At 45.4% G+C, this 25,258-nt stretch overlaps 2 protein-coding genes across 3 annotated transcripts in view; one reads left to right on the forward strand and one right to left on the reverse strand.

Moving 5' to 3' along the window:
- Nucleotides 1-14,774, forward strand: part of VSIG1 (V-set and immunoglobulin domain containing 1) — a 36,404-nt gene extending 21,630 nt beyond the window's left edge. The window contains exons 3-6 of the mRNA XM_070759537.1: nucleotides 3,036-3,203; nucleotides 4,884-5,003; nucleotides 6,040-6,175; nucleotides 14,177-14,774. Of these exons, the coding sequence (XP_070615638.1) occupies nucleotides 3,036-3,203; nucleotides 4,884-5,003; nucleotides 6,040-6,175; nucleotides 14,177-14,357 (605 nt within the window). The 3' untranslated portion in view covers nucleotides 14,358-14,774. The remainder of the gene's footprint in view (nucleotides 1-3,035; nucleotides 3,204-4,883; nucleotides 5,004-6,039; nucleotides 6,176-14,176) is intronic.
- A 1,012-nt stretch (nucleotides 14,775-15,786) lies between these two features.
- The window catches only part of PSMD10 (proteasome 26S subunit, non-ATPase 10), a 32,687-nt gene continuing 23,215 nt past the window's right edge, over nucleotides 15,787-25,258 (reverse strand). Inside the window, exons 2-5 of one of the 2 annotated variants that reach the window (XR_011559738.1) lie at nucleotides 25,074-25,172; nucleotides 23,903-24,049; nucleotides 21,706-22,248; nucleotides 15,787-17,248 (exon numbers count right to left, since the gene is read on the reverse strand). Coding sequence is in view for 1 of the 2 variants with exons in the window: in XM_070759538.1 (XP_070615639.1) it covers nucleotides 17,095-17,248; nucleotides 22,082-22,248; nucleotides 23,903-24,049; nucleotides 25,074-25,172 (567 nt within the window). In the remaining variant the exon portion in view is untranslated. The remainder of the gene's footprint in view (nucleotides 17,249-21,705; nucleotides 22,249-23,902; nucleotides 24,050-25,073; nucleotides 25,173-25,258) is intronic. The other variant, XM_070759538.1, reaches the window with a different exon arrangement.

Below are 25,258 nucleotides of genomic sequence, written 5' to 3' on the forward strand. Positions count from 1 at the left end.
GGGGGCAGTGTGGACGTGGGGACACAAGGAACAAGAAGCATTCCAAGCTGTCAAAAATCTCCTGTCTTCAAACAGTGTTGTCATTCAGTATAGCTCAACCCTTCCACTCAGGCTCACCTGCGATGCTTCGCCCTACGGCGTGGGCGGTGTGTTAGCCCATGTTTTACCTAATGGACAAGAAGCCCCAGTGGCTTATTTCTCAAGAACTTTATCCTTAGCTGAAAGGAACTATGCACAGATAGATAGAGAGGCACTATCACTAGTGGCTGGGGTGAAAAAATTTCATCATTATTTATTAGGACGCCCCTTCCAATTAATTACAGACCACAAGCCTCTATTGGGTCTCTTAGCCACTGGTCGCCCTACCCCTCCATTCATGTCTCCACGAATGTCCAGGTGGGCAATATTCTTAGCGGGGTATGACTATGTACTTGTCCATAAGGGGGGTTCATTAATCAACCACGCAGACGGACTTAGCCGCTGCCCCTTAGGGTTGCGAGTTGAAGACCCCGCCCCAGTAGCTGATGTCCTGCTTATAGACTTACAAACTGACCCATTAGTGACTGCACATGAAGTAGCCATTGAAACCAAGAAAGATCCAATATTGCATAAAATATTAAAATTTATTCTACAAGGATGGCCACCTAATGGAGAAGACCATGGTGTTTCAGAGTACAAGACCAAACGCTTAGAACTCTCGGTAATGCATGATTGTGTTCTGTGGGGAGACAGAGTAATCATTCCCCCCAACCTCAGGTTACAGGTTATGAAAATGTTACACAAAGGTCACCCAGGAGTGGTCAGGATGAAGGCCCTGGCCAGGGGATATGTATGGTGGCCTGGAATGGATAAGGCTATTGAAGATTGGGTGGCCACATGCCCACAATGTCAGGAATCTCGGCCAAATCCTCCTAAAACCTCCCCTGCAGAGTGGGACTTGCCTAAAAGCCCTTGGTCCCGAGTGCATATAGACTTAGCAGGGCCAGTGGGAAATAATATGTTCCTCATTGTAGTAGATGCGTACTCCAAATGGTTGGAGGTTATGGTATTGGGGTCCACTACATCACAGGCGATTATAAGAGTTTTAAGAAAATTGTTTGCAACTCATGGGTGCCCAGACGTCCTGGTATCGGACAATGGGCCCCAATTCACGTCATCAGAATTCAGGGAGTTCCTAGCACACTTAGGGGTCAGACAAGCATTAACATCAGTCCATGCAGCATGGGCTAACGGGATGGCTGAAAGGTATGTCCGAGTGGCCAAAGAGGCCATTAAAAGGTCTGCACCAGGAGAAATACAAGAGAGGCTGGACACCTTCCTTCTGGCTCAACACATTACACCTAGTGTTTCTACCAATAAGAGTCCAGCTGAACTATTGATGGGAAGGAGATTGAGGTCCCCTCTGGACAGACTGCACCCCTCTCATGTGCAAAATAAAAGTGTTATTATATCTATGCCAGAAAGGGAAGTATACATTGGCCAGCACGTGTTTGTCAAAAATTTTGACAGGGGGAAGCAATGGGAACGTGGTATAGTAATTGACAAAACTGGACCAAAAACCTACAAAATCACTTTACTAGATGGGCGTCTCTGGCAACGTCATATAGACCATATTAGGGGCAGACAAGAGACACCAGGGTCTCCACAACAGGGGGACAATAATAATAATGGGATCTCTACTCATTCACTCCCTGCAGGGAGTTATAACAGGCTGAGCAGGAATCGGGCAGAAACTGAACAAATAGACTGGGACTTACCTGGACCTACTGCCCACTCCAGCGCAGCCCCTTCTGTGCAGCATGCCAGCCGTGGAGATTCGTATTCCTCTGGACAGGAAGAGCCATCCTCTTCCGTTGATTCACAAGTCTACCAGGAACCTCGTCGGTCTGACAGAACACCCAGAAGACCTGCGCGGTTAAATGATTACATTACCTATTTGTCTGAATAAATCGTTATACAATAAAGTAACCAGAAGGGGAGGGGTGTTATGTATTAGATAATAATAGTAGAAAGTGTTCCTGGTTTAAATAAGACACTTGTTGTTAAGCAGAACTCAATAGAAGTACTGTAAATGTTTACCTGTTGCTGATTGGCTGTTGTATTCTGGCGCCAAGAACAAGGAGCTGTCAGCCGCCGCTGTTGCTGGGCGAGTTCATATAAATAGCGCGGCTCCCGGTCTTACGCGTCTTCTGTCAGTGAAAGTGCGGCTAAGAGAAAGTGTTACAGCCGCTTGTTAACGCCTGTAGAAAATAAAGAATAATTCACTGAAACCGTGTATTGGCATCTATTACATGAACCACTGAAGAACAGTGTCTCCCACTCCCAACCCCTCCGGCCGGCACAGAAGGATACCAAGGTCAATGGTATTGAAAGCCGCTGAGAGGTCAAGAAGCACCAGGACAGAGGATAAACCCCTGTCCCGGGCTTGCCAGAGATCATCCATCAGCGCGACCAAAGCAGTTTCCATGCTGTAGCCGGGCCTGAATCCTGACTGTTGAGGGCCTAGATAATCGGCTTCTTCCAAGGACCACTGGAGCTGGAGCGCCACCACCTTCTCAACAACCTTCCCCATAAAGGGAAGGTTGGAGACTGGGCGATAGTTGTTGAGAATGGCTGGGTCCAGGGAAGGCTTCTTGAGGAGGGGGCGCACAAGTGCCTCCTTGTAGGGTTCCAGAAAGGACCCCCTCCCCAAAGAAGCGTTGACAATCTCCTGGACCCAGCTCCGGGCCCACATGTGTAGCGCATCCCACAGGTTGGGAATTTCTGCACTAGATGCCAGAGGTTTGCTCCACAGATCTGAATAATTAAATGGGGGGTTGTAAAGGCCATTCTAAAGGGTCCCCCCCCCCTGTAAATACTTCATATTTAATCTGGAGCTACGTTTTGGGCTGGAATCTCACAGGACACGACCTGGTACTGGTCCATGACCTGTGGGGGAGGGAGCAGTTGGGAACTCTGCCCTAGAATATGTCACAATGAAGACAAAGAGAAATATAATTTCAATTTCCAGCTTTGCCTGTTTTTCTGTATTCCAGTTCCTCCTTCGATGCCTCTCTGCAGTTTTGGTTCAAGCCATCATCCTAAAGTTGAAATTGGCCACTTGATCACTTTAGCCTGCATTTCAGAAATTGGTCAGCCACAGCCTGTCTACAACTGGTACAAACTAATTGGAGATAAACCGCAGCCTGTTACTGAGTTATACAGTGAGTAGCTTTCTCCTTCCAGTTCCTATGTAAACGTTGAAATGCAACAATTCATTATTCTTTTTGCATTGTGGTGACCAGAATTGGACACAGTATTCCCAGTGTGAACCTCTGTGCTTTATATTGCATTGTTGAGGCCTCACTTAGAATACTATGTCCAGTTCTGGTAACCATGGTACATCATGACACCAAGCGGGCATTGTCATTACAACCCCTACCAGTGCGCTGCATATGAAGCTTCGGGTCTCTGGCATGCGCATTCATGTCCGAGCAAAATCTTGCGAAGGGATGCAAGATATTTTGGCATTTTTTTTTGCTTCCGTGCATGTGCAGAAGCAAAAAATCACCAAAATCTCACGCACACTGCCTCCCCTCATGAGATTTTGCTTCCTGTGCATGCAGAGAAGCAAAATCTTGCTCAGATGCGCGCGTGAACACAAGAGAAGTGAAGCTGCGCATGCAGCTCAACTTTTGCTACCAGTGAGGGGTCCTTATCCTCTCTAGGGCAGCCCCTCAAATGTTGGAATACTGCTGTCATGTCTCCCCTGGTGCTTCTGTTCGCTATACTGGCCTTGCCCAGTTCCTGCAACCGCTCTTCGATGTTAAAGTTTCCAGTCCTCTAATCATTCTGGTTGCTCTCCTCTGCACTTTCTCTAAAGTTTCAATGTCTTTTTTGTAGTGTGGTGGCCAAAACTGGATGCAGCACTCTAGGTGTGGTCTGACTAAGGCTTTATAGTGTGGCATTAGTGCATAGAAGCATAGAAACATAGAAGACTGATGGCAGAAAAAGACCTCGTGGTCCATCTAGTCTGCCCTTATGCTATTTCCTGTATTTTATCTTAGGATGGATATATGTTCATCCCAGGCCTGTTTAAATTCAGTTACTGTGGATTCACCAACCACGTCTGCTGGAAGTTTGTTCCAAGCATCTACTTACTCTTTCAGTAAAATAATATTTTCTCACGTTACTTCTAATCTTTCCCCCAACTAACCTAACTTGTTCTTGTGTTCACTTTCCTATTAAAAACACTTCTCTTCTGAAACTTATTTAACCCTTTAACATATTTAAATGTTTCGATCATGTCCCCCCTTTTCCTTCTGTCCTTCAGACTATACAGATTGAGTTCATGAAGTCTTTCCTGATAGGTTTTATGCTTTAGACCTTCCACCATTCTTGTAGCCTGTCTTTGGACCCGTTCAATTTGATCCATATCTTTTTGTCGGTGGGGTCTCCAGAACTGAACACAGTATTCCAAATATGGTCTCACCAGCACTCTATACAGCGGGATCACAATCTTCCTCTTCCTGCTTGTTATATCTCAAGCTATGCAGCCAAGCATTCTACTTGCTTTCCCTACTGCCTGACTGCACTGTTCACCATTTTGAGACTGTCAGAAATCACGATCCCTAAATTTATTTATTTATTGATTTATCTAATTTAATTTATTTAAATAAATTTAATTTATTTATTTAATTTAATTTAATTTATTTATTTAATCCTTCTCTAGTCTTATATTATATCCATCTATTAATGCAATTTGGGATTGCATTGGGGTTTTTGGCTGCTACTGCACATTACTAGCTCACATTTAGTTGGTTGTCCACTAATATGCTGCTTATAAATCTCACTATCCAAGCCACTCAAAGCCAACCTGACCTTCCTCCTGTCTTCTTTTCCAGATCATTACTCAGGACGCCTGGTTCTGGGCAACTTGTCCCAGTTTGAAGAAGGCTATTACCAGTGTACAGCTATCAACTCTCTTGGGAACAGCTCCTGTCAAATTGACCTCACTACAAAACGTTGAGTTTTGTCTTATCTGCTCAATTTAATTTAATTTAATTTAATTTCCAATATTTTAAAACTACTTCTTGTTTAAACAAGCCCTTTATAATTGAAAACTCAACCATTTTAAGGAAAGCCCTGAAACAAACAAAATAATCAGGCTTAATTCTTCAAGAGAAAAATGAAAACCTATCAAGCTAACCATGAGGTGCTTTTAAGGATAAAGCACAGGGGTGGGCTACTGCCTGGATGGGGGAGAATGCAGTGGGGTAGCGGAAATGGAGCTCTACCCCAGAACACCCAATTTGCTCTGAAAGATGTTGAAAGAAAATGCAGGGCATCCTGCATAAGCGTGGTAGTAAAAATTTTGGTAGCCCTTCAGTGATAAAGCATCATCCCATTCCTGAAAATGTTAGGTAACCAATATTGGATCTCCTTGAAATTTAACAGAACTGGAATAGAGATATGATTAAAGCATTTCCTTTTGGGTGAGATCCAATCTAGAAATAAGGGGAAGTTTCTTGGCAGCAAGAACAATAACTCAGAAGCTGTGGGTTTTCCATCACTGGTGATTTTAAAGAAGACTGGTCAGTCTTTTGTCCAGAATGGTTAGGATCTGCTCTCTCACACAATGGGTTGGACTAGAAGACCTCCATGGTCTCTTCCAACCCGGCTATTCTATGTTGAATCTGCATTACCGTGCCACCAAAAGGACCCCAGTTTCTTCACCATATTCATGAAATGAAAAGAAGTAGTAGGAATTCACACACTAAAAGAGCACCACTTTAATGCAACAAGGGACGAAGCCCTCTTGATTTACATTCGCAAGGAACCCAAAACCAGGAGTTTTTCATCCTGTTGTATTGCCCAAGACAGAATGGGCAGGTTTGCACCTAACATACTAAGACAAACAGACGATACTTATACATCTTGCCAAGATTGATAAATCACCTTCCCTATTATGTAGTTCACTCAGAAGTGTGAACTAGCTGCTTCACACCTTCTGCCAAGCAGTTTCTTGTAATAAACAACAGGTTCTCTCTCTCTTTTCAGATTCAGAAGGTGGCATCATTGCGGGAGCATTAATTGCATCAATTCTAGCTGCCGCCTTGATTTGTATTATTGGTTGGATGCTAATCTCCAGAGAAAAGAGGAGGAGGAAAGAGAAACCTGTAGCCAAGGAAATGCAGTAAGTTTGTTGAGATGGGGTGGGGGTGGGTTTTGAACAAAGCTTTCCTCTTCTCTGAAATCTGTCTAAAACCAGGTCAGCTCAGTTTGTTGGAACAAGAGTTTAGCAAGTCAGTCATAATTTTTCTCAGCACAATGACTGGGTTCCTGCCAGGCTGTCAATGATGGGCCCAGAATAGAGTTGTAGAATCAGGCTGAAGTGGCTGGCTCCATACGAGCCATAGTGGCACAGCGGTTAGAGTGAAATACTGCAGGCTACTTCTGCTGACTGCAGGTTCCCTGCAATTTGACAGTTCAAATCTCACCAGGCTCAAGGTTGACTCATCCTTCCATCCTTCCAAGTTGGGTAAAATGAGGATGCAGATTGTTAGGGGCAATAGGCCGACTCTCTAATCCGCTTAGAGCAGTGATGGCGAACCTTTTTTCCCTCAGGTGCCGAAAGCGTGTGCGCACACACTATAGTTCCTGTGTGAGTGCCCACACCCATAATTCAGTGCCCAGGGTGGGTGAAAATTGCCTCCCCTACCCACCTGGAGGCTGGGAACAACCCATTTCCCAACTTCTGGTGGGCCCAATAGGCTGGATTTTCAGCCTCCAGAGGCCCTATCCCCCTGAAAGCCCTCCGGAAGCCAAAACTGCCCTCCTGGAGCCTCGGTCTGAGCCAAAAATCAGCTGGCCAGTGTGCACATGCATGCAGGATCTGAGCTAGGGCAACGGCTTGTGTGCCAGCAGATATGGCTCCATGTGCCACCTGTGGTATAGGTTCGTCATCCCTGGCTTAAAGGGTTGTCAAGTGCTGGAAAGCAGTGTCTAAATGATATTACTATTGTTATCACAATATGCTACAATCCTAGTGAACTAACCAGAGTAGCTGGTTCACCTTAAGGGCTAAGCCAAATCCAACTTCAAAGTGTTTTTATGGGGAAAATAGGAGGAGAATGAAATATTAGGTATGTTCAACACCTTGAGTTATTTATACAATAAAAGATAGGATTAAAAAAAAATCAAAGAAAACCTTCCCAATAAGTAGCAAAGGATGTAATTCCAGGCATAAATTGTACTTTATGTGGACGCATAAAGGAACCAAGTTGAATGTATGAGTAATTAGGCAAATGGTGATTAAATTAAATTAATGGAAGATCAATATAGATAGATCCAACCTAGAACTAAGGAGAAATTTCTTGACAGTGAGAACAATTAATAATTGGAACAACTTGGTTCCAGAAATTGTGGGTGCTCCATCACTGCTGTCTTTTAAGAAGAGAATGGACAGTGTCCAGTGATATAAGTGTTGTGGCATGAGTAGGGTGGTTGCAGTAGATGAGATGGACTAGAATAGAACTGACCTCTTCCAGCTCGTAGATTGCCTAGGAATGTTGGGCTAGTTGACTTTAACATTGCCAAGTAAACTGCATAAAGACTGAGACTAAAACTCGAGGGCATATAAAAATATAACCAGGTTGGATTAGCCTAGAAGGGTCACTTTAACCTTCTCCAACCTAGTACCTCCTTCTGCCCTGGACTTCAATTCAACAGCATTGTGCCAGATACCCAGGGATCATGGAGTTGAAATTCAAGACCCCTGAATTGGGAAAGACGACACTCACTTAGGATTTTGTAAACTCCTGCAACATGCTGCATCAAGAAAATAGGTGTTGATCGCTTGCCTGAACACCTCTTCTCGTATGCTGAGCGGGTACAGCAGTCACGTGGGTTGCTTGCTGTCCAATCTGCAGAGGACCGAGCCTAGTCTTTAAAAAGCCTGCTGGATCCGCCCCTTCCCCAGAATTTGTGAATCTTTAGACTTAGGCTCAAATGTGGAGGCTCAAATAGTGCTCAACTCTCATGATAGGAAAAAATAAAGGTTAAGAATATAACACAGTTACAATAGAAAAAGGGAGGGAAGTGACTACTGTACCTCTCAGCGTATGAGAAGAGGCGTTCAGGTAAGCGATCAACGCCTATTCTCCATACTGAATGAGCGGGTCCAGCAGTCACGTGGGACATACCCAATAGATGAGTCCCTAGGGGGGGATTAGTTCACTATCGTGAGAGATAACGGATTGGAGGACTCTTCTGCCAAAGGCAGCATCCGCTGAAGCGTAAGAATCAATTTTGTAGTGTCTTATGAGTTTGGGGAGGCCCAAGTGGCTGCTTTGCAGACTTCTTCCAATGGAGCTTGAGTTGCCCATGCGGCAGATGTGGCTGCACTTCTTGTGGAATGTGCCATGATACCTCTTGGTATGCTGAGGGAAGCTGACTCATAAGCCTTTGAGATTGTCCCTCAGATCAAACGACCTAATACAGTTGAGGATGCCCTGGATCCCAGGGATCTGGGATGGTAGGCTACGAATAAGGCTTCTGACCTTCGGATGGGTCTTGTCCGTTGGATATAGATTCTCAGCGCTCTGGTGAGATCTAAGGTGTGCCCTCTGACCACAAGTTGATGGTGCTGATTGGAACAAAATGAAGGCAGCACAATGTCCTGGGATCTGTGGAACATGGAACTGACGTTGGGTAGAAAGGTGGGGTCCAGGCGCAGGACTACTTTGTCTGTGTTCTGCCGGGCTCTCTGATAGGAGCCTCCTGAAAATTCAGGGGGACAAATTTCAGACACACACGTTTGAAAATTCAAAACAATGTTCTTTATCACAAAAGTCAAAATAAACTAAGCATTCTTTTTGTATTGCAAAGAGCACTCTTCCCAAAACAACTGGGTAGTCTGTACAATTTTCCTTAAGCAGTCATTAAGTACTTAGCCAACAGCTGTGGAGAAACTTCATACCTTCTTCTTCCAACGAAGTGAGACACACACACACATTGCTCTGCTTTGGTTTCAAAGGCGTGAAAAAGCAACAAAGTCCAGCACACAAGATTCCTGACGAAACTGCAACATATATTCTTCCACAATGGCCAAATCCACATGCTGCTATTTATAGCAGCAGCCCTAATTACTGGAGCTCCACCAAAACACAGTTGGCCTCCCTTATTTCCTGTAATATGTTCTTTCTTGGTCTCCTCTATGCATAATTCTGCGCTTGCATGGGTCCAAAATGTAATCATCTGAAGCTATAGAAGATAAGGAAGATTGACTGCCTTGGCTGTGTGCCAAGCACTTTGTTACTCCCACCTTCTTCTTCATTTGAGGAAACTAAACTCTGAACTGATTCTGTCGGCAATAACACAGGCCTGTGACATGTTGAAGTTTCCCCTGGATCCACCTCCCCATTCCCTGGGGCAGGAGCTGGGCCAGAGCCAACCACAACAGTCCATATGGAACTGGCATAGATCCTGTCGAATGGATAGGGCTGCTAATTCTGAAATGCGTTGGGTAGATGTTATCGCCACCAGGAATGCTACCTTGTAAGATAGGTACCTGAAGAATGCTGACCTTAGGGGTTCGTATGGTGCCTGAGTGAGGGAATGGAGAACCCGTGGCAGGTCCCAGGTGAACCTTATCTGTGAACCTTGGAAGGCCTGAGGTTCAAAATGCCTCTTAGAAATTCTTGAAAGAGCGGAGTGGTTGTCTGCGGGGTCCTGCTAGGACCGAAGATAGAGCGGCTAGATGATGGCGAATGGTGCTAGTTGAGAGGCCTCGATGGAAACCTTTTATCAGGAAGGCTACAATTCTGTGAATGGGAATACAGGTCTTCCTGTGAGCACCATTGGTGAAACCTGGTGGAGACTCTCCTGACTTTCAGGATATTTCTATAGTGTCCAGGTCATAGCCTCGTAGATCTAGGTCGTGCCAGATAATAGCCAAGCGGTGAGGTGGAACCACTCTGGATCCAGATGTTGAGAGGCCCCCTGCTGCAACATATCCTCCAAAACGGGGAGTCGCCAGGGGTCCTGGACTGACAGACGTTGTAGGTCCACGAACCAAGGCCGGCGTGGCCAGTGAGGAGCTAACAGTATCATCTGGGCCTTCTCAAGGATGATCTTGTGGATCACGTCTGGGAGAATTGGAATTGGAGGGAAAGCGTAAAGCAGCCCTCGAGGCCAGGGGACTCTGAGTGCATTTGTTGCCTCCGCTCCCGGGGATGGGAACCTGGAATAGAATCAAGGGAGTTGAGTGTTGGTCGCAGTCGCAAACAGGTCTAGCGATGGGTGACCGAATTTGAGGCAGGTTTGCCAAAACTGAGCCGGATGGAGGCTCCACTCTCCTGGGTCCAGAGTCGACCGGGAGAGCCAGTCTGCCTGTATGTTGAGAACTCCTGATATGTGGACTGTAGATGTCTCTCTGCCCAGAGACCCAGCTTCAGGACTTCCCTCATCAGGGCCTTGGACCTGGTACCCCCTTGTCTGCAAATATGGTTCTTTGTGGCTATATTGTCCGTGATAATGAGTACATGTTTATTGAAGATGTGAGTTTGAATTGTTTGAGGGCTAACGACACTGCTCTCAATTACAGCCAATTGATCGGTCTGGAAGCCTCCTCCCTGAGCATGGGCTCCCCAGCCCGTTAAGCTGGCATCTGTGGTGATGGTAAATTGATCTGGACACCTGAAGGAGGATCCTTTGTCCAGAGGGGGGGGAGGTCCACCACATAGAAGATCTTAGGACTGTGGGTGGAACGATGATGAGGCGTGCTGAGTTGCTGTCCTCCGATCTCTGGAATGGTAACAGAAGCCATTGGAGATCCCTGGTGTGAAGACGAGCCCATGGGATAATACCAATGCAGGACACCATCTTTCCCAGTAGGGAGGACAGGGTAACAATGGAAATCCTTTTCTGAGACCTTATTCTGGAGATAAGCTCCTTGATACTGGCTTTTCTCTCAGTAGAGAGAAAAACCTGAGACATCTGAATTTATAATAGCTCCCAGGTGTTGGATCGAAGTAGACGGCTGGAGTTGACATTTTTTGAAATTAATGGAAAAACCATGATCCTGTAGGATAGACATGGCAATATTGAGGTCTGAACGGGTGCCTTCCTTAGAGGAACCGTGAATTAATATGTCATCCAAATAGCATACAATATGAATGGGCGTGGCTCAGATATGAGCCACCAGAGCGCCTAGGAGCTTGGTAAAAACTCGAGGGGCTGAGGACAGCCCAAAGGGCATGGCCCTATACTGGTCATGTTTGCCCTGGAAGGCAAAACGAAGGAATTGCCTATGGCCCTTAGCAATAGGGATGTGAAGGTAGGCTTCCGTCAGATCCAGCGAGACCATAAAATCTCCTGGATGGATAGAAGCTAGGATGGATGACAAGGAATGCATCTTAAATTTCCTATATCTAATGAACCTAATTTAAATTTCTGAGGTCTAATATGGCCCTCTATCCTCCAAATGTCTTAGGGACCATGAAGAGGATGGAGTAGAAGCCAAGACCTCTCTGGGAAGAGGGAACTGGTTGGATAGCCCTGGTAGCCAACAAATGTTGAATAGCCTCCTCCATTCGAAGACGAGATGGAGAAGAACTGGGGGATGGGCATGAAAAGAAACATTTAGGAGGCATGTGAATAAACACCAACTGGAGCCCCCATTCCACAGTGGAAATAACCCAGGGGTCCTTACAGGAACAGTGCCAGATGGAAGAGAACCAGGCCAGACACCCCCCCCCAATGGGAGTAGAATGGAGATTACCATCTAGACTTTCTGGAAGCTCTGGTTGAGGAGGAACCTCTTTGAAAACGGAATCCTCTATCCCTGGGGTTTCTGCCAGTTTGGGAACGAAAACGAGGGGAATACTGACCTGAGCTTCTCTGGAAAGTGAATCCTTGATCCTGTTGACAGCAAGGACGTCGAAAGGGCTGAGTTTTGGTAGCCTTCTTGTTGGTGGGCTCCAAAACTTTCTTTTTGTCAGCGGTCTCAGTGAGAAGGGGGTCCAAGAGGTCGCCAAATAGAAGGTTGCATTTCAGAGGACCCATGGCCAGCTGCCATTTTTGCCTCACTCCTGACTGCCAAGGGTGGAACCACAGAAGTCTTCTGGCTGTCGTTGAGGCCGCTACTGACCTTGCTGCAAATCTCGATGATTGCAAGGTAGCATCCACTACATATTGGGCCGCTGCAAAAACTTTATTGAAGTCTTGTTGGCCCTGTAGATCATCAGGGGGAATATGCTGCTGGAGCTGTTGAAGCCACAAGAGAATAGCTCTAGAGAAGAAAGATGCTGCTGCTTCACTCTTGATAGCCCAGGTATCTGCTAAGAAACACCTTTTCAGCATCTGCTCTAGGCATTTGTCCTCAGGTTTTAGCACCTCCTCTGTTTCACCAGGCATAGCAGCCGCAGAGTGTAGCGTTTTTACCAGTTCATCAGCTTTGGGACAGACAAGAAGATCTTCATAAGATGGAGAAAGCTTATATAACTTCTTGTATTTAGTTGTGGGATTGAAACCAAAGGCAGGGTGGTCCCACTGCTTGAGCAGAGCATCTTTGAACAATTTTGGCATGGGGATGACCTCATTGTCTTCCTGTTCCTCCATAAAATAAGGCAGGTTTTCCTCAGACGGATCTGTGGAAGCAGATTGTTTATCTTGACCAGTCAAGCCTGTGGCCACACTTGCCTTGAATAGAAGAGATTTGAAGAGTTGGGCTGGAAAAATTGCTGCAGGAGTTGGAATCTTGATTTGTGATTCCTCATCCTCTGACAGGCATTGGAATGGATCATCCCTGTCCTCTACGTCCACATCCCGATTCTCATCCTGGGAGGAATCAGAGTCTTCAGGCACTGGAATTCTGTAGGATGAGAAGGAACTCACAGGCCTAGGGGTGCGTGGAGGGGGACGAGAGAAAGAAGGCACATTGATAGCTGAGAGCTTGGCATCAATGGCTTGAGACAAGGCAGAATACATAGATTGAAGCTCTGGAGGAAGATTAGTAATGGTAACTGGTAAAGAGGGAGATTCCTTGTAGGCCTGGTTGGGTCTGGCTCAGAGGGATCTTCCATCAAAATATCTGGCTCCTCTGGACCTAAGCCCCATAGGTTAGGTTGGGGTCTGTTTAGGTTTGGCTCATCCAGAGAGAGCACAGGGACACCAGAGGGAGGCAGTTTAGAAGCCTCTGGGGGGTCAGGGCTAACGTGCACTTGGGCCTGTACTTTTAAACGTTTAGCTGATTTCTCATGCATCCTTTGCAGAGCTTGGTCCCTTCTTCTCAGCCCTGGTGGGTCTAGCCATTAAAGGGGCTATGGAGGAAGAGGAGGATGAGGCCTGGGGGATATTTTCAATTTCATCGCCAGTAGGCCTAACCTCTCTGGGACCTTTTGAAGTGCCTCTCTTGGGAAACGAAGTCATGGCCTGAACAAATTACAGGGGCAAGACTTGAGCCAAAAGACTAAAGTCCTGGGGATAGTAACAGTCCCACTCCGCAGGAGGATAAAAGTCCTTTTTTTATTTAAAGACAGTTCCTTAGCTTGCTGGTAAACCTCCTGGCTGATTAGATTTAAAAAAAAAAATACAATCCTGCTGCAGCATGAGCAGGGCGCTTTTACGAGCAGCAATAGCCACGCCGCTGCTTCTCCCCTGGCGCTGAGCCCAGTAAGGCTGGTGCGAAAACCAGCCAAGGTACAAGTAAAAGGTAATACAGTAGTAAATTTTATTTATCTGGTAAAGAAAGGAACGAAGGGAAGGTGTTATAGAGAGGAACGAGCCATCCACATGTCCTGCTGGATCACAGGACCGAGCAAATTCTAGGGAAGGGGTAGATCCAGCAGGCTTTTTAAAGACTAGGCTCGGTCGTCTGCGGATTGGACAGCAAGCAACCCACGTGACTGCTGGAACCGCTCATTCAGTACGGAGAAATGCATGTTTGCCTAAATGTTTCAATGGTCTAATATCTCTTTTGTGTTTATCCATACAGTATTGTAATATTATTATTCATCCTTCTTATCTTCTTTGCTCTGATCGGTATTATGATTACCATTATTGTTACTTTGCATACACACTGAGATCAACGTCTGCACCTGAGACAAATTTTGCGTGTGCCTAATCACACCTGGCCAAATAAAGTATTCAATTTAATTCAATTCACCTATGTGTGTATGTGTTTTTCTTTTTACAGGCCTATGGCTGCAAAGGGGGAATACACTGCGGTGTCCAGCCAAACCAATGTCCCCATGGCTGCTGTCCCACCAAATAAGGATCCTAATGAGACCGGAGAACATGATAACCCGGAAGAAGCCCAAGTTGTCATAATGCCTGGAAATGAGATGCAGGATATGGACAATCAACTGGTTTCCTAAAACCAGTCGTTGCCCTTGGGGGAACCCTAAAAAGCAGCCCATCTAATCATGAATTTGTATATTGATCCCACCATCTGTGCTTTCCAAATAGTGTCACACTAGCATTCATGTTTAGTCACCTGAGATCGATTTCTCCAGCCTTCTGTTCATTTCACATGAGCCCGTAATGTGATCAGATTCGCACATCACACAAGATTGTCTAAAACTATGATTTATTGAATAAACCACAGCAGCTGGGTACTTCTATCGCACACAGCCCCTGGGACTGATTAGTGTCCTGAAAGCCCTCCCTTTGCCTTTCAATTCATTTTAATAGCTGTTTCCTATTAAATTCCTACCCTTCTTTTAAATGTTTAACTTTTATATACACTGTTTTTATATTTTAACATTTTAAGTCTCTCTTTGAGGGACACGGGCAGATCAAAAGTTTGAAGAATAAAGTGCAGATAGCCCTTCACTTACAGTGTGATCAGTCATTTAGCTGCTGTTGGAAGTTAAAGGGGAACCCCAAAAAGCTATTTATGATTAGATTCTAAGCTCTGGGGTCTCTTCACAGTAATGTGACTGCATTTTGGGCACTTGACAAGCAGTCTATATATAACAGCTGTTGCACAAGTTTTAAAATTGGGTGCGATTGCATGGTCACCCATTTTATGACTGTCGTAATGTATGGCCAAAACTGCAGGGTTAATTACAGTTGTAAGTTGAGGACTACCTATAAACCCATAATGTGACTAGATTGATAATGTTGGTCTAATCCCACTGGCCAGTCACATAATTAATCTGAGCTCTTGGATGAGAAGTTTCAAGAAACTCCACAGACATTTAATGACGTGTCTCGTTTATTTTGGACATGTCATGTGGGGCAATTTACTGGAGAAAGCAATTATGGTTGGAAAAGTTAGCAGTAGGAGACAAGTCACCAAAGAACATGGTGGCTAGATACTATCATGCTGACACTAAGTTTTACTTTTGTTCACAAGGAATGTAAAACAACTCAAAGAAGTATGTCAATGAAGACATCTAGGCCAAAGTTGTCTAAAGTTTGAATCATGGCAAATGGACCAAACATTGTTAACCTGAAGGTTTTGTTGCTCATCCAAGCAACTTCATCAGTCAGAGCAAAACTTAGTTTAACAAAAATTAACAAAGTTTGTCCCGGTTGCCATGATTCAACCTTTAAACTCAAAGAAGTAGTGCAAGATCAGAAGATGTGGAGAAATCTGGGCCATAAAATCAGAGTCAGAACACGACTGAACAGATAACATTATTATCATCCATCATCATCAATAAACATTATTTAGTATTTTAAGCCTTCCGGAATACTTAAATATGATCCTGAACAGTAATTCTTTTAATAAGTAGTTTGTTGAAACCAGAAATTAGCCACGTAAGATCCTGGCAAGTAAATCCAAGAAGTTCCACAATGTCAACTGTGTTAGTTTTTATTCACAAGGATTTATGCTACCTGCATTTTTCCTGAACTAAGTTCTATCAGCTTTCTATCCATAATGCTCCACTCCGATCACTTACTGCATACAGGAGGTAGAAGGATGAAGGCCAAAGATACTTACAAAAAGATTCCAAAAATATTACAATTAAAAAATCAAGGGAGGCAGCTGAAAACCAGCGTCCCTCCAAATGTACAATCCCAGAATCCTCTACTGCTGGCACTTGGCTGTTTAGCCCCTTCTGGAGGGCAAGTGATTCTGTAGTTTTGCATTGTGGCCAGGCTTGCTCAATTTCTGAGCCAGCACACGTGAGCACCAGCTTTTGATTTTTAATTAAATGCACAGACAATGACTGGAAGGAATAAAGAAGGGCTCTCCAGCCCCAGACCCCTGAGCCATTCAAAACAGGGTGCAGAAGTGGTGTGGGTGCAGACATCCCCACTTGAATGAGCTCAAGCAAATGCACCCCACTTGTGTGAAAGGAAGGTGTGTGTGCCTGGCTCTTGTACAAAGGGAGCTGCATTTGCCTGCGTGCTTTCCTGCTGCTCCGCGGAACCAGTATTGGATTCCTAGGTGGAATGGGCCACATTGCGCACCGGGAGTAAAACCAGTGATATGCGCACAGTCCCGGGTGATTGGTGGGCGCGTCCCAGCAAGATTTTGCTTCTGTGCATGTGCAGGGAGCAAAATCTTGCGAGGGGATACATGCGTGTGCAGGAGCAAAGATTTGCCAAAATCTTGCACATGTCCCTCGTGAGATTATGCTTCCTGTGCATGCCCAGAAGCAAAATCTCGCTGGGACGCACCCGCCTGCTCGCTGGTCAACCAGAGCTGCGAGCGCATTGCACCAGTAGCAGTAGTAAGTAGGACCCCCCCACCTGCGTGGAACCATCCCCTGCCCCTACTCCCTGGCCAGGCTGCAAAGCCAGAAAGGTTGGCGAACTCTCGAATACAGGAGCCGCTTTTCCAGATAACAGCCTTCATTTTATTGACCTCTTCTTGCAAGACGAGACATCAGATTTCTTTTCTATATGAAAGAGTTACCTTGAAACTGCTCTCTCCCAACAGGACAAACCAGATTTGCCAAAAAAACACCCCCAGTTATAAGTTTTGTTAACGCAAGGAGACTTTTGGAGAATGGTCACATGGAAAAGTACAAAGAAGCTACAGTACAATAGAAATTCAAGCTGTAGGACGTTCAGACAGGTTTTTTGTTTTTTTTAAACCCTCTCAGGAACAGTCTTCAATAGCTTTAAAGAGAATGGAACTGAGGCTGCCCACAGCGGCTACCCCTCAACCAGCCTTCTGAGGATGGAGGCCAGCCCTCCTTTTGCCACCTTCAAAGGGGTCTTTTCTTCTTTGTTCTCAATGTAGATGCTTGCCCCGTGAGACACCAGCAGCTTCGCTTCCTCCACCCGCTCTTCATCACAGGCTAAGTGGCTGTCAAAGGAAACCAAGAATTACTTCCTTTTACCGGCTCAGTTTCAGCGAAAGGCTCTTTAGCGGTTTTCTATTTCTTCATAATCACGCAGGAGCAAGAGTTCTGCAGAAGCTAACTTGCTAATTTATTTATTATATTTATATGTTGCCTGTCTCACTATCAAGTCACTCTGGATGGCATATAAAAAAATATCCCAGAATATATCTGACGCCCCGAGTCTTCGGAGAAGAGCAGCATACAAATCTAATTAATAATAATAATAATAATAATAATAATAATAATAATAATAATAATAATGATTTTAACCAAAAGAGCTACTTTGGATTCTGTATGATATAACCCACCCCCAAAAGAAGGCCCAGCACTGTTTTGTGCACATGCATTAAAATTAAGCCCTACCCCCAAAATCTGGCCCTATTTAAGTGCATGTTTGACCAGGTTTGCCGGAATGGACAATGGCAGGTTTTTTCAGGTAGATGGCTACCGGTAGCTGGAATGACTGTTACAGGTAAGCAAGGGTGTGTGACGTGCAGGGGGTTGTGTCGCTTGCTTTTTTTGGCCACAAAAGCAGCCCGGTGGTCAGGCCAAGCCTGGGGGGAAATGAAGATATCCCTCAGAAAGAAGGCCTAGCCATCAAACCACCAAGATTGACTCAGCCTTCCATCCTTCCATCCTTCAAAGGTGGGTCAAATGAGGACCCAGATTGTTGGGGACAAGAGGCTGACTCTGTAAAACTGCTTACAGAAGACTGTAAAGCACTGTAAAACAATATATAAGTATTTAGTGCTAGTGTTATCTTAAGACAGGGGTAAGCAAAGTTGGCTCTTTTATGACATGTGGACTTCAACTCCCAGAATTCCTGAGCTAGCATGATTGGCTCAGGAATTCTGGAAGTTGAAGAAGTCCACAAGTCACAGAAGAGCTGACTTTGCCTACCCATGTCTTAAAACATTTCGAATAGATATTGTGTTGAGATGATGTAAAAAAAAGAAACTGACCCAATAGAAAATGCATTTTTCCCAAGGTGACAGTTTGATTCTCTAACGGACTAAATATTTCATATTCGTTGATTCAAAGGCAAACCTGAATTATAGCCACACCTGCCATAATATTTTAGCATTACATCTAAGGGTTAAAGTGCCAGTTGAAGCATCACATTAATCTAAGATCAAGGAAGCTTAGTGGAATCTAATAGGTCAAATGCTGGAAGCAATTTAAGTAGCTTTAGCACATAGCCCACCTGTTGTACAACTGGAAGTGCAAATTATGGGTTTAGTTTTAATCTACAGCTAATTAAGTAAAACTGCTAAGGAGTACATATCAGAATAGATCTAAAAGTTTGCTAACTAAGCAAGGTTGTCTCATGCGATATAAGCAGATTGATGGTACAGATACTTAAGACTCTGCTGTCAAAACTCTGTGTGGCTGTTTCCCACAATATAGGTAGTCCTCGACTTACAACCACAAAAAAATACGCTGCTAGGGAAGACAGCTGTGAAGCGGGTTTTGCTCCATTTTGTGACCTTTTTTTATCAGAGCGATTAAATGTATTGCTGTAGTTGCTACATTAGTAACATGGTTGTTAAAGTGACTAGTATTAATTCTCCAAAGCAGGCTGGGAACCGCCTAGAGGTGGAGCTGTTGTCTCACAATCAGGAGGTTGTGAGTTCAATCCTATTAGAGGCAGATGTAGAGTTGGAGTAGGTGACCTGCAAGGTCCCCTCCAATTCTTGTTAACCTTTTAAAAAACTATTTGTTTCATTCATATAAATTATTAAGAGTCATGCAGCTGGGGTTATTTTGGGGAATGAGTATCTATTCTGTTCAGATGTTTAAACAAATCAGGACCAAATTAACCACGGTTTCTGGAAGGGATCCAATGACCTGGGTTAGTTCTCCAAGTCTGCAGTATAGGTAGACCTCAAATTACGACCCCAATTGAGCCCAACGTTTCTGGTGGTCGAGTGAGATATTTGTTATGTGGATTTTTTGGGCCTCCCTCATTTTAAAATCTTTCTTGCCATTGTTGCTAAGCAATTCGTTAATTAAGTGAATCTGGCTTCCCTACTGGCTTTGCTAGGCAGAAGATTGCAAAAGTTGATCACATGTCCAAATGATGATCCTGTGATGGGGGAGTGGGCTGTATGTGTGTTACAATAGTCTAAATGTGAAAAATGTTCATAAGTCACTTTACAGTGCCACTGTAATTTTGAACAGTCACTAAACGGATGGATGTAAATTGAGTACTATCTGTAATGTAGGGGTCTCCAACCTTGGCAACGTTTAAGATTTGTGGACAGAATGCCGGGAGTTGAAGTCCACAAGTCTTAAAGTTGCCAAGTTTGGGAACCCTGATATAAGGTATTCACAAGAACATAATTCAGTTAAACAGACCAGCACTTGATGCCACTGGGCCAACTCAACTCCTAGGTTGCTTTGGACACTCATTAGATTTGTACATAAGCCATGGTTTGTTTAACCAAGAGTGGTTCAATCGCAAATAATAATAATTTATTAGATTTGTATGCCGCCCCTCTCCGAAGACTCGGGACGGCTCATAACAACGATAAAAACAATATTATACTGGCACAAATCTAATATTAAAAAAAACCCCTAAAAACCCTATCATAATTAAAAACCAAACAGCACATACATACCAAACATAAATTATAATAAGCCTGGGGGAAAAGGTGTCTCAAATTCCCCATGCCTGGCGGTATAGGTGGGTCTTAAGTAGTTTACGGAAGACAAGGAGGGTGGGAGCAGTTCTAATCTCCGGGGGGAGTTGATTCCAGAGGGCCGGGGCCGCCACAGAGAAGGCTCTTCCCCTGGGGCCCGCCAGACAACATTGTTTAAGTCGACGGGACCTGGAGAAGGCCAACTCTGTGGGACCTTATCGGCCGCTGGGATTCGTGCGGTAGCAGGCGGTTCCGGAAGTATTCTGGTCCAATGCCATGTAGGGCTTTAAAGGTCATGACGAACACTTTGAATTGTGACCGGAAACTGATCGGCAGCCAATGCAGGCCACGGAGTGTTGTAGATACGTGGGCGACTCTGGGAAGCCCCACGATGGCTCTCGCGGCTGCGTTCTGCACGATCTGGAGTTTCCGAACTTTTTTCAAAGGTAGCCCCATGTAGAGAACGTTGCAGTAATTGAACCTCGAGGTGATAAGGGCATGAGTGACTGTGAGCAATGACTCCCTGTCGAAATAGGGCTGCAATTGGTGCACCAGGCAAACCTGGGCAAACGCCTTCCTCGCCACAGCCGAAAGATGATGTTCCAATGTCAGCTATGGATCAAGGAGGACGCCCAAGTTGCGCACCCTCTCTGAGGGGGTCAATAGTTTCCCCCCCCCCAGGGTAATGGACGGACAGATGGGATTGTCCTTGGGAGGCAATACCCACAGCCACTCCGTCTTGTCTGGATTGAGTTTGAGTTTGTTGACACCCATCCAGTCCCCAACAGCCTCCAGGCACCGGCACATCACTTCCACTGCTTCGTTGACTGGACATGGGGTGGAGATGTACAACTGGATGATCTTACCCAGCGGTTTCATGTAGATATTAAATAGCAGGGGGGAGAGGACCGACCCCTGAGGCACCCCACAAGGGAGAAACCTAGAGGTCGACCTCTGACCCCCCACTAACACCGACTGCGACCGACCGGAGAGGTAGGAGGAGAACCACCGGAGAACAGTGCCTCCCACTCCCAGCCCCTCCAGTCGGCGCAGAAGGATACCATGTTCGATGGTATCGAAAGCCGCTGAGAGGTCAAGAAGCACCAGGACAGAGGACAAGCCCCTGTCCCGGGCCTGCCAGAGATCATCCATCAACGCGACCAAAGCAGTTTTCATGCTGTAACCGGGCCTGAAACCCGACTGTTGAGGCCCTAGATAATCGGCTTCTTCCAAGGACCGCTGGAGTTGGAGCGCCACCACCTTCTCAACAATCTTCCCCATAAAGGGAAGGTTGGAGACTGGACGGTAGTTATTAAACAAGGCTGGGTCCAGGGAAGGCTTCTTGAGGAGGGGGTGCCAGGAAGGACCCCCTCCCTAAGGAGGCGGTGACAATCTCCTGGACCCAGCTCCGTGTCACCTCTCGACTTGCCGAAACCAACCAAGAGTGACATGGATCCAGTAAACAGGTGGCAGAACTCACAGCTCCAATGGCCTTGTCCACTTCATCAGGTGTCACCAAGTCAAACTCCTCCCAGACAGATGGACAAAGACGTTTAGCCCCAGTCACCTCGACTGACTCATTGTCAGCTGATACTGCTATGCAATTGGAGTCGAGTTAATAGCTATATTATCTTCCCAAATTTATTTATTTATTAATTTATTCAATTTTTATGCCGCCCTTCTCCTTAGACTCAGGGTGGCTTACAATATGTCAGCAATAGCACTTTCCAACAGAGCCAGCGTATTGCCCCCACAATCCGGGTCCTCATTTTACCCACCTCAGAAGGATGGAAGGCTGAGTCAACCTTGAGCCGGTGATGAGATTTGAACCGCTGACCTTCAGATCTACAGTCAGCTTCAGTGGCCTGCAGTACAGCACTCTACCTGCTGCGTCAACCCGGCTCAATTGCTAATGAGCTAAGAATTCCAGTTGTCTTCTGCAACAGATGGACTGCCCTGAAGGTTTATTATGCAAATGTCAGTGTATTGAAACAATATAAGGCAGAAGTCTTCAACTTTAAGACTTGTGGTCTCCAACTCCCAGAATTCTTAAAGTCTTAAAGTTGCCAGGGTTGGAGGCCACTACTGTAGATGACTGTTTTATGCCCTGCGTCCCAGCCTTGTAATAAATAAAGGGAAGCATCCCATCCTTACAGAGGCGTGTTTCCTTCGGAGTCCTGTAAGTTGACCGAAGCTTTGTGCTTCAGAAGGATCTGTATCATTTTCTGATTCCCTTTGGAAGCTGCTCTGTGTAATGGGGTTGAGGCCAAGTGATCCTTTGCATCTGGATTGGCTTTGTTCTCAAGCAGCATCAGCGCAATCTGTTGGTGAGAGGAGGAATGAAGGATGACTGGAGCACTGGCTTTTGAGAAGCAGGGGAAAGAACAAAGCCACAGTGCAAAATCAGTCTATAAAGGAGAAAAGACCTAAGTGAGCGATCAGACAAGAGACAGAACTCAGTGGTAGCTTCACAGTGCAATGAACAAGGACGTACGTTCAATTTTGCAGCTACTAAGATTGTTGGACAAGCAGGCACAAAAACAGCCAGGGATGTGATTGAAGCCTGGGAAACGGGCCCTTTGTCAGTTAACAAAAGGACTAGTTTACTCCCAGGTTATCAAGTATTTAGGAGGTGAGGGCTTGACAGCACAAAGAAACAACAGCCAAGGACAACTCCCTGCCTCCCCAAATCAATATCTAAAAAGCCACATACAATAGGCATCATAGAAATTATTGTTATTGTTATTATTATTATTATTATTTATTAGATTTGTATGCCGCCCTTCTCCAAAGACTCGGGGTGGCTAAATACTACAAACACAAAGCCCAAAGCACATAGTGTTGTGGTCTACCAGCGGCCTGGAGACTGGCAGCATAATCGGACAGGAACATGGGCCAGTCTTGGAGTCTGGAGATGGCTTGGTGTCAGAGGCAGAGATCCAGCCCAGGCCATCTGGGAGGTCTCTGCTGACTCCAGAGGCTGACACCAGCGAGACAAGAGAAATAGGGGGAACTTGTTCCCAGTGCACACATGCACAGAGCTGCCAGGAGGCAAGAACGGCTAAGGAGGAAAAAGGGCTACTCGGGAGTAAGGCTTGGAGATGACTGGCCCCTCCTATAGGATATAAAAGGGAAGCACAGGGATGTGCTTGTTGCAAGAAGCCACTTGGTTCAATTCTGGTCGGTTCAGCTCTGTTCAGACTCTGTGTTCTCTTTGGCCTTGCAAAGCTACTTGCGAAAAAGGAGTTTGGCAGCCGTGGCAAGAGAGATTAAGGTTGGAGCTTGCAGACTTCTTTCAGACTAATTAACATTGTTTAGGATTTATTACGGCTGAGAATGGATATAATTCACATCCACTGAAATAAAAAGAGGGTTTTTTTTAGGACTCTGTGCTTTATGATTATGTATATATGTATGTATGTATATATACACACACACACACACATGTATACATACACATACAGGCATACATACATACACACTGCCCAACTCCCTAGGGACTCAGGGAGCCTCATAACAAAAACAAACATGAATCAGTATAAAAACATTTCAATTTAAAACAATTGCAGCCATCCATAAATTCATGAGCCAACCACGCTAGTCATCCCCCATCCCCGAGGTCAATGGCCCCAGGCCTGTTGGGAAAGCTAGGTCTTTATGGCTTTCTGGAACGCCAGTAAGGTAGGGTTAGGTCAGAACCCATATTCTGCTAGAGAGAAGTTCCCAGAAGATGGGCTCCAGCAAAAAGCCCCAAAAGCTCAGGAGATTGATTCAGATGGAATCCTGCAACATTATCATGGAACACACTTATTTGTGCAAGACCATAAAGGCCACACCGATGACGTTTTCTAGTTTGGTAATGAAATGTCTTCAAAGACAACAACCAAGCTTAGAGAGTCTTTGGAGAGGGGTGGCATACAAATCTAAACAATAAATAAAATAAATAAATAAATTAAGGATCCCTCAAAATCTTACCTCCTGCTTATTCTTGGATGCGGCGTAATGCAGCGGGGTGCAACCGTTCTGATTGGTGGTGTTCACCAGAGCCCCTTTCTGAAGGAGAGCTTTCACAATCTCATCCCGGCCAGCCGATGCGGCAATATGCAAAGGAGTCCAGCCAGCCTGGAGAAAGGGGGGGGGGGGGGAGACTAGATAAATCCTTCCATTCCTCACCATTCAGTCAGAGCTGAGGAAGCTCCTTGAACGAAAGGAGAAAAGTCTTCAAGGAAAAGCCAGAAAGTCCAGTTGCCTCTTGAAAAAGCACCTTTGGGGAAACCCGTGACCCAGATGACTGAAAATCTCCATAGTTCCATGATGGCAAACCTATGGCATGTGTGTCCAAAAGTGGCTCACCAGCCATGTCGACCAGCACGCATGGCCTTGCCTGTTTGTCTTCCAGGATTTTGGGTGTGCATGAATGCACAACAATCAGCTGTCTTTGCATGCATGGCAGTGCTGAAAACTGGTGTATGCATGCATGCCAGCCATCTAATTGTCAGATGCGCATGGGCAACAGAATCTGGAAGTTTGGCTTTTCCAGAGTGGAAAAACTGGTCTTTGCATGCACTGGCCAGCTGACTACCAGGTGTGCATGCACGCTAGAACCTGGAAGTACAACTTTTCTAGAGCATGGTCTCGACGAGGGGCACCTTTGGGACATTTCCTTGCGCGCTTTTTCAGCATTCGGTGCCAAAAAGGCTCACCATCACTTCCGTAGATCTAATCATGAAATATTTCCAATTTCATCCCTCCTGTGATGGCGCTGGAAGGAGCAGTCACTGGCTGGTGGCTTTTACTCGAGCAGTTCATGGATATTTCAATTATTTAGGGGCAGAGGGGCCTCAGTGCCTCAACACATTGAGTTTGTCAGCTGGAAAGCCGGAGTTCGAGTGCTGCATGATGGGAGTAGCTGCCTTTCCTTGCCTCAGCTCCTGCCCACCTAGCAGTTCAAAAGCACACCAATGCAAATAGATAAATAGTACCACTTCAGTTACCACAGTAGTTGTATATATGTGTGCCACCTGTGGCATGTGTGCCATAGATTTACCATCATGGCACTAAGAGTTCCTAGCAGAGAACAAGATGGCAGAAATGTACGTAGGCCATCGAGAGTTTCTAAATAGAAAAGATAAAGGGAAATACTTACATCATCCTTGTCATTAATAGGCACTCCCAGACTTAGCAAAAAGTCAACGATATCTGAATGACCAGCTGAACAGGCCCAGTGTAGAGCTGTCCTATTGTCCTGAATGGAAAAGACAAGATTATGTAAATGATCTTTTTGTTTACAGACAGGAAGACAAAGCAGGGGGAAAAGAGGGTCCCCTTGAA

This window comes from Erythrolamprus reginae, chromosome 8 (assembly GCF_031021105.1).
Source record: "Erythrolamprus reginae isolate rEryReg1 chromosome 8, rEryReg1.hap1, whole genome shotgun sequence".
Classification (NCBI taxonomy): Eukaryota; Metazoa; Chordata; class Lepidosauria; order Squamata; family Dipsadidae; genus Erythrolamprus; species Erythrolamprus reginae.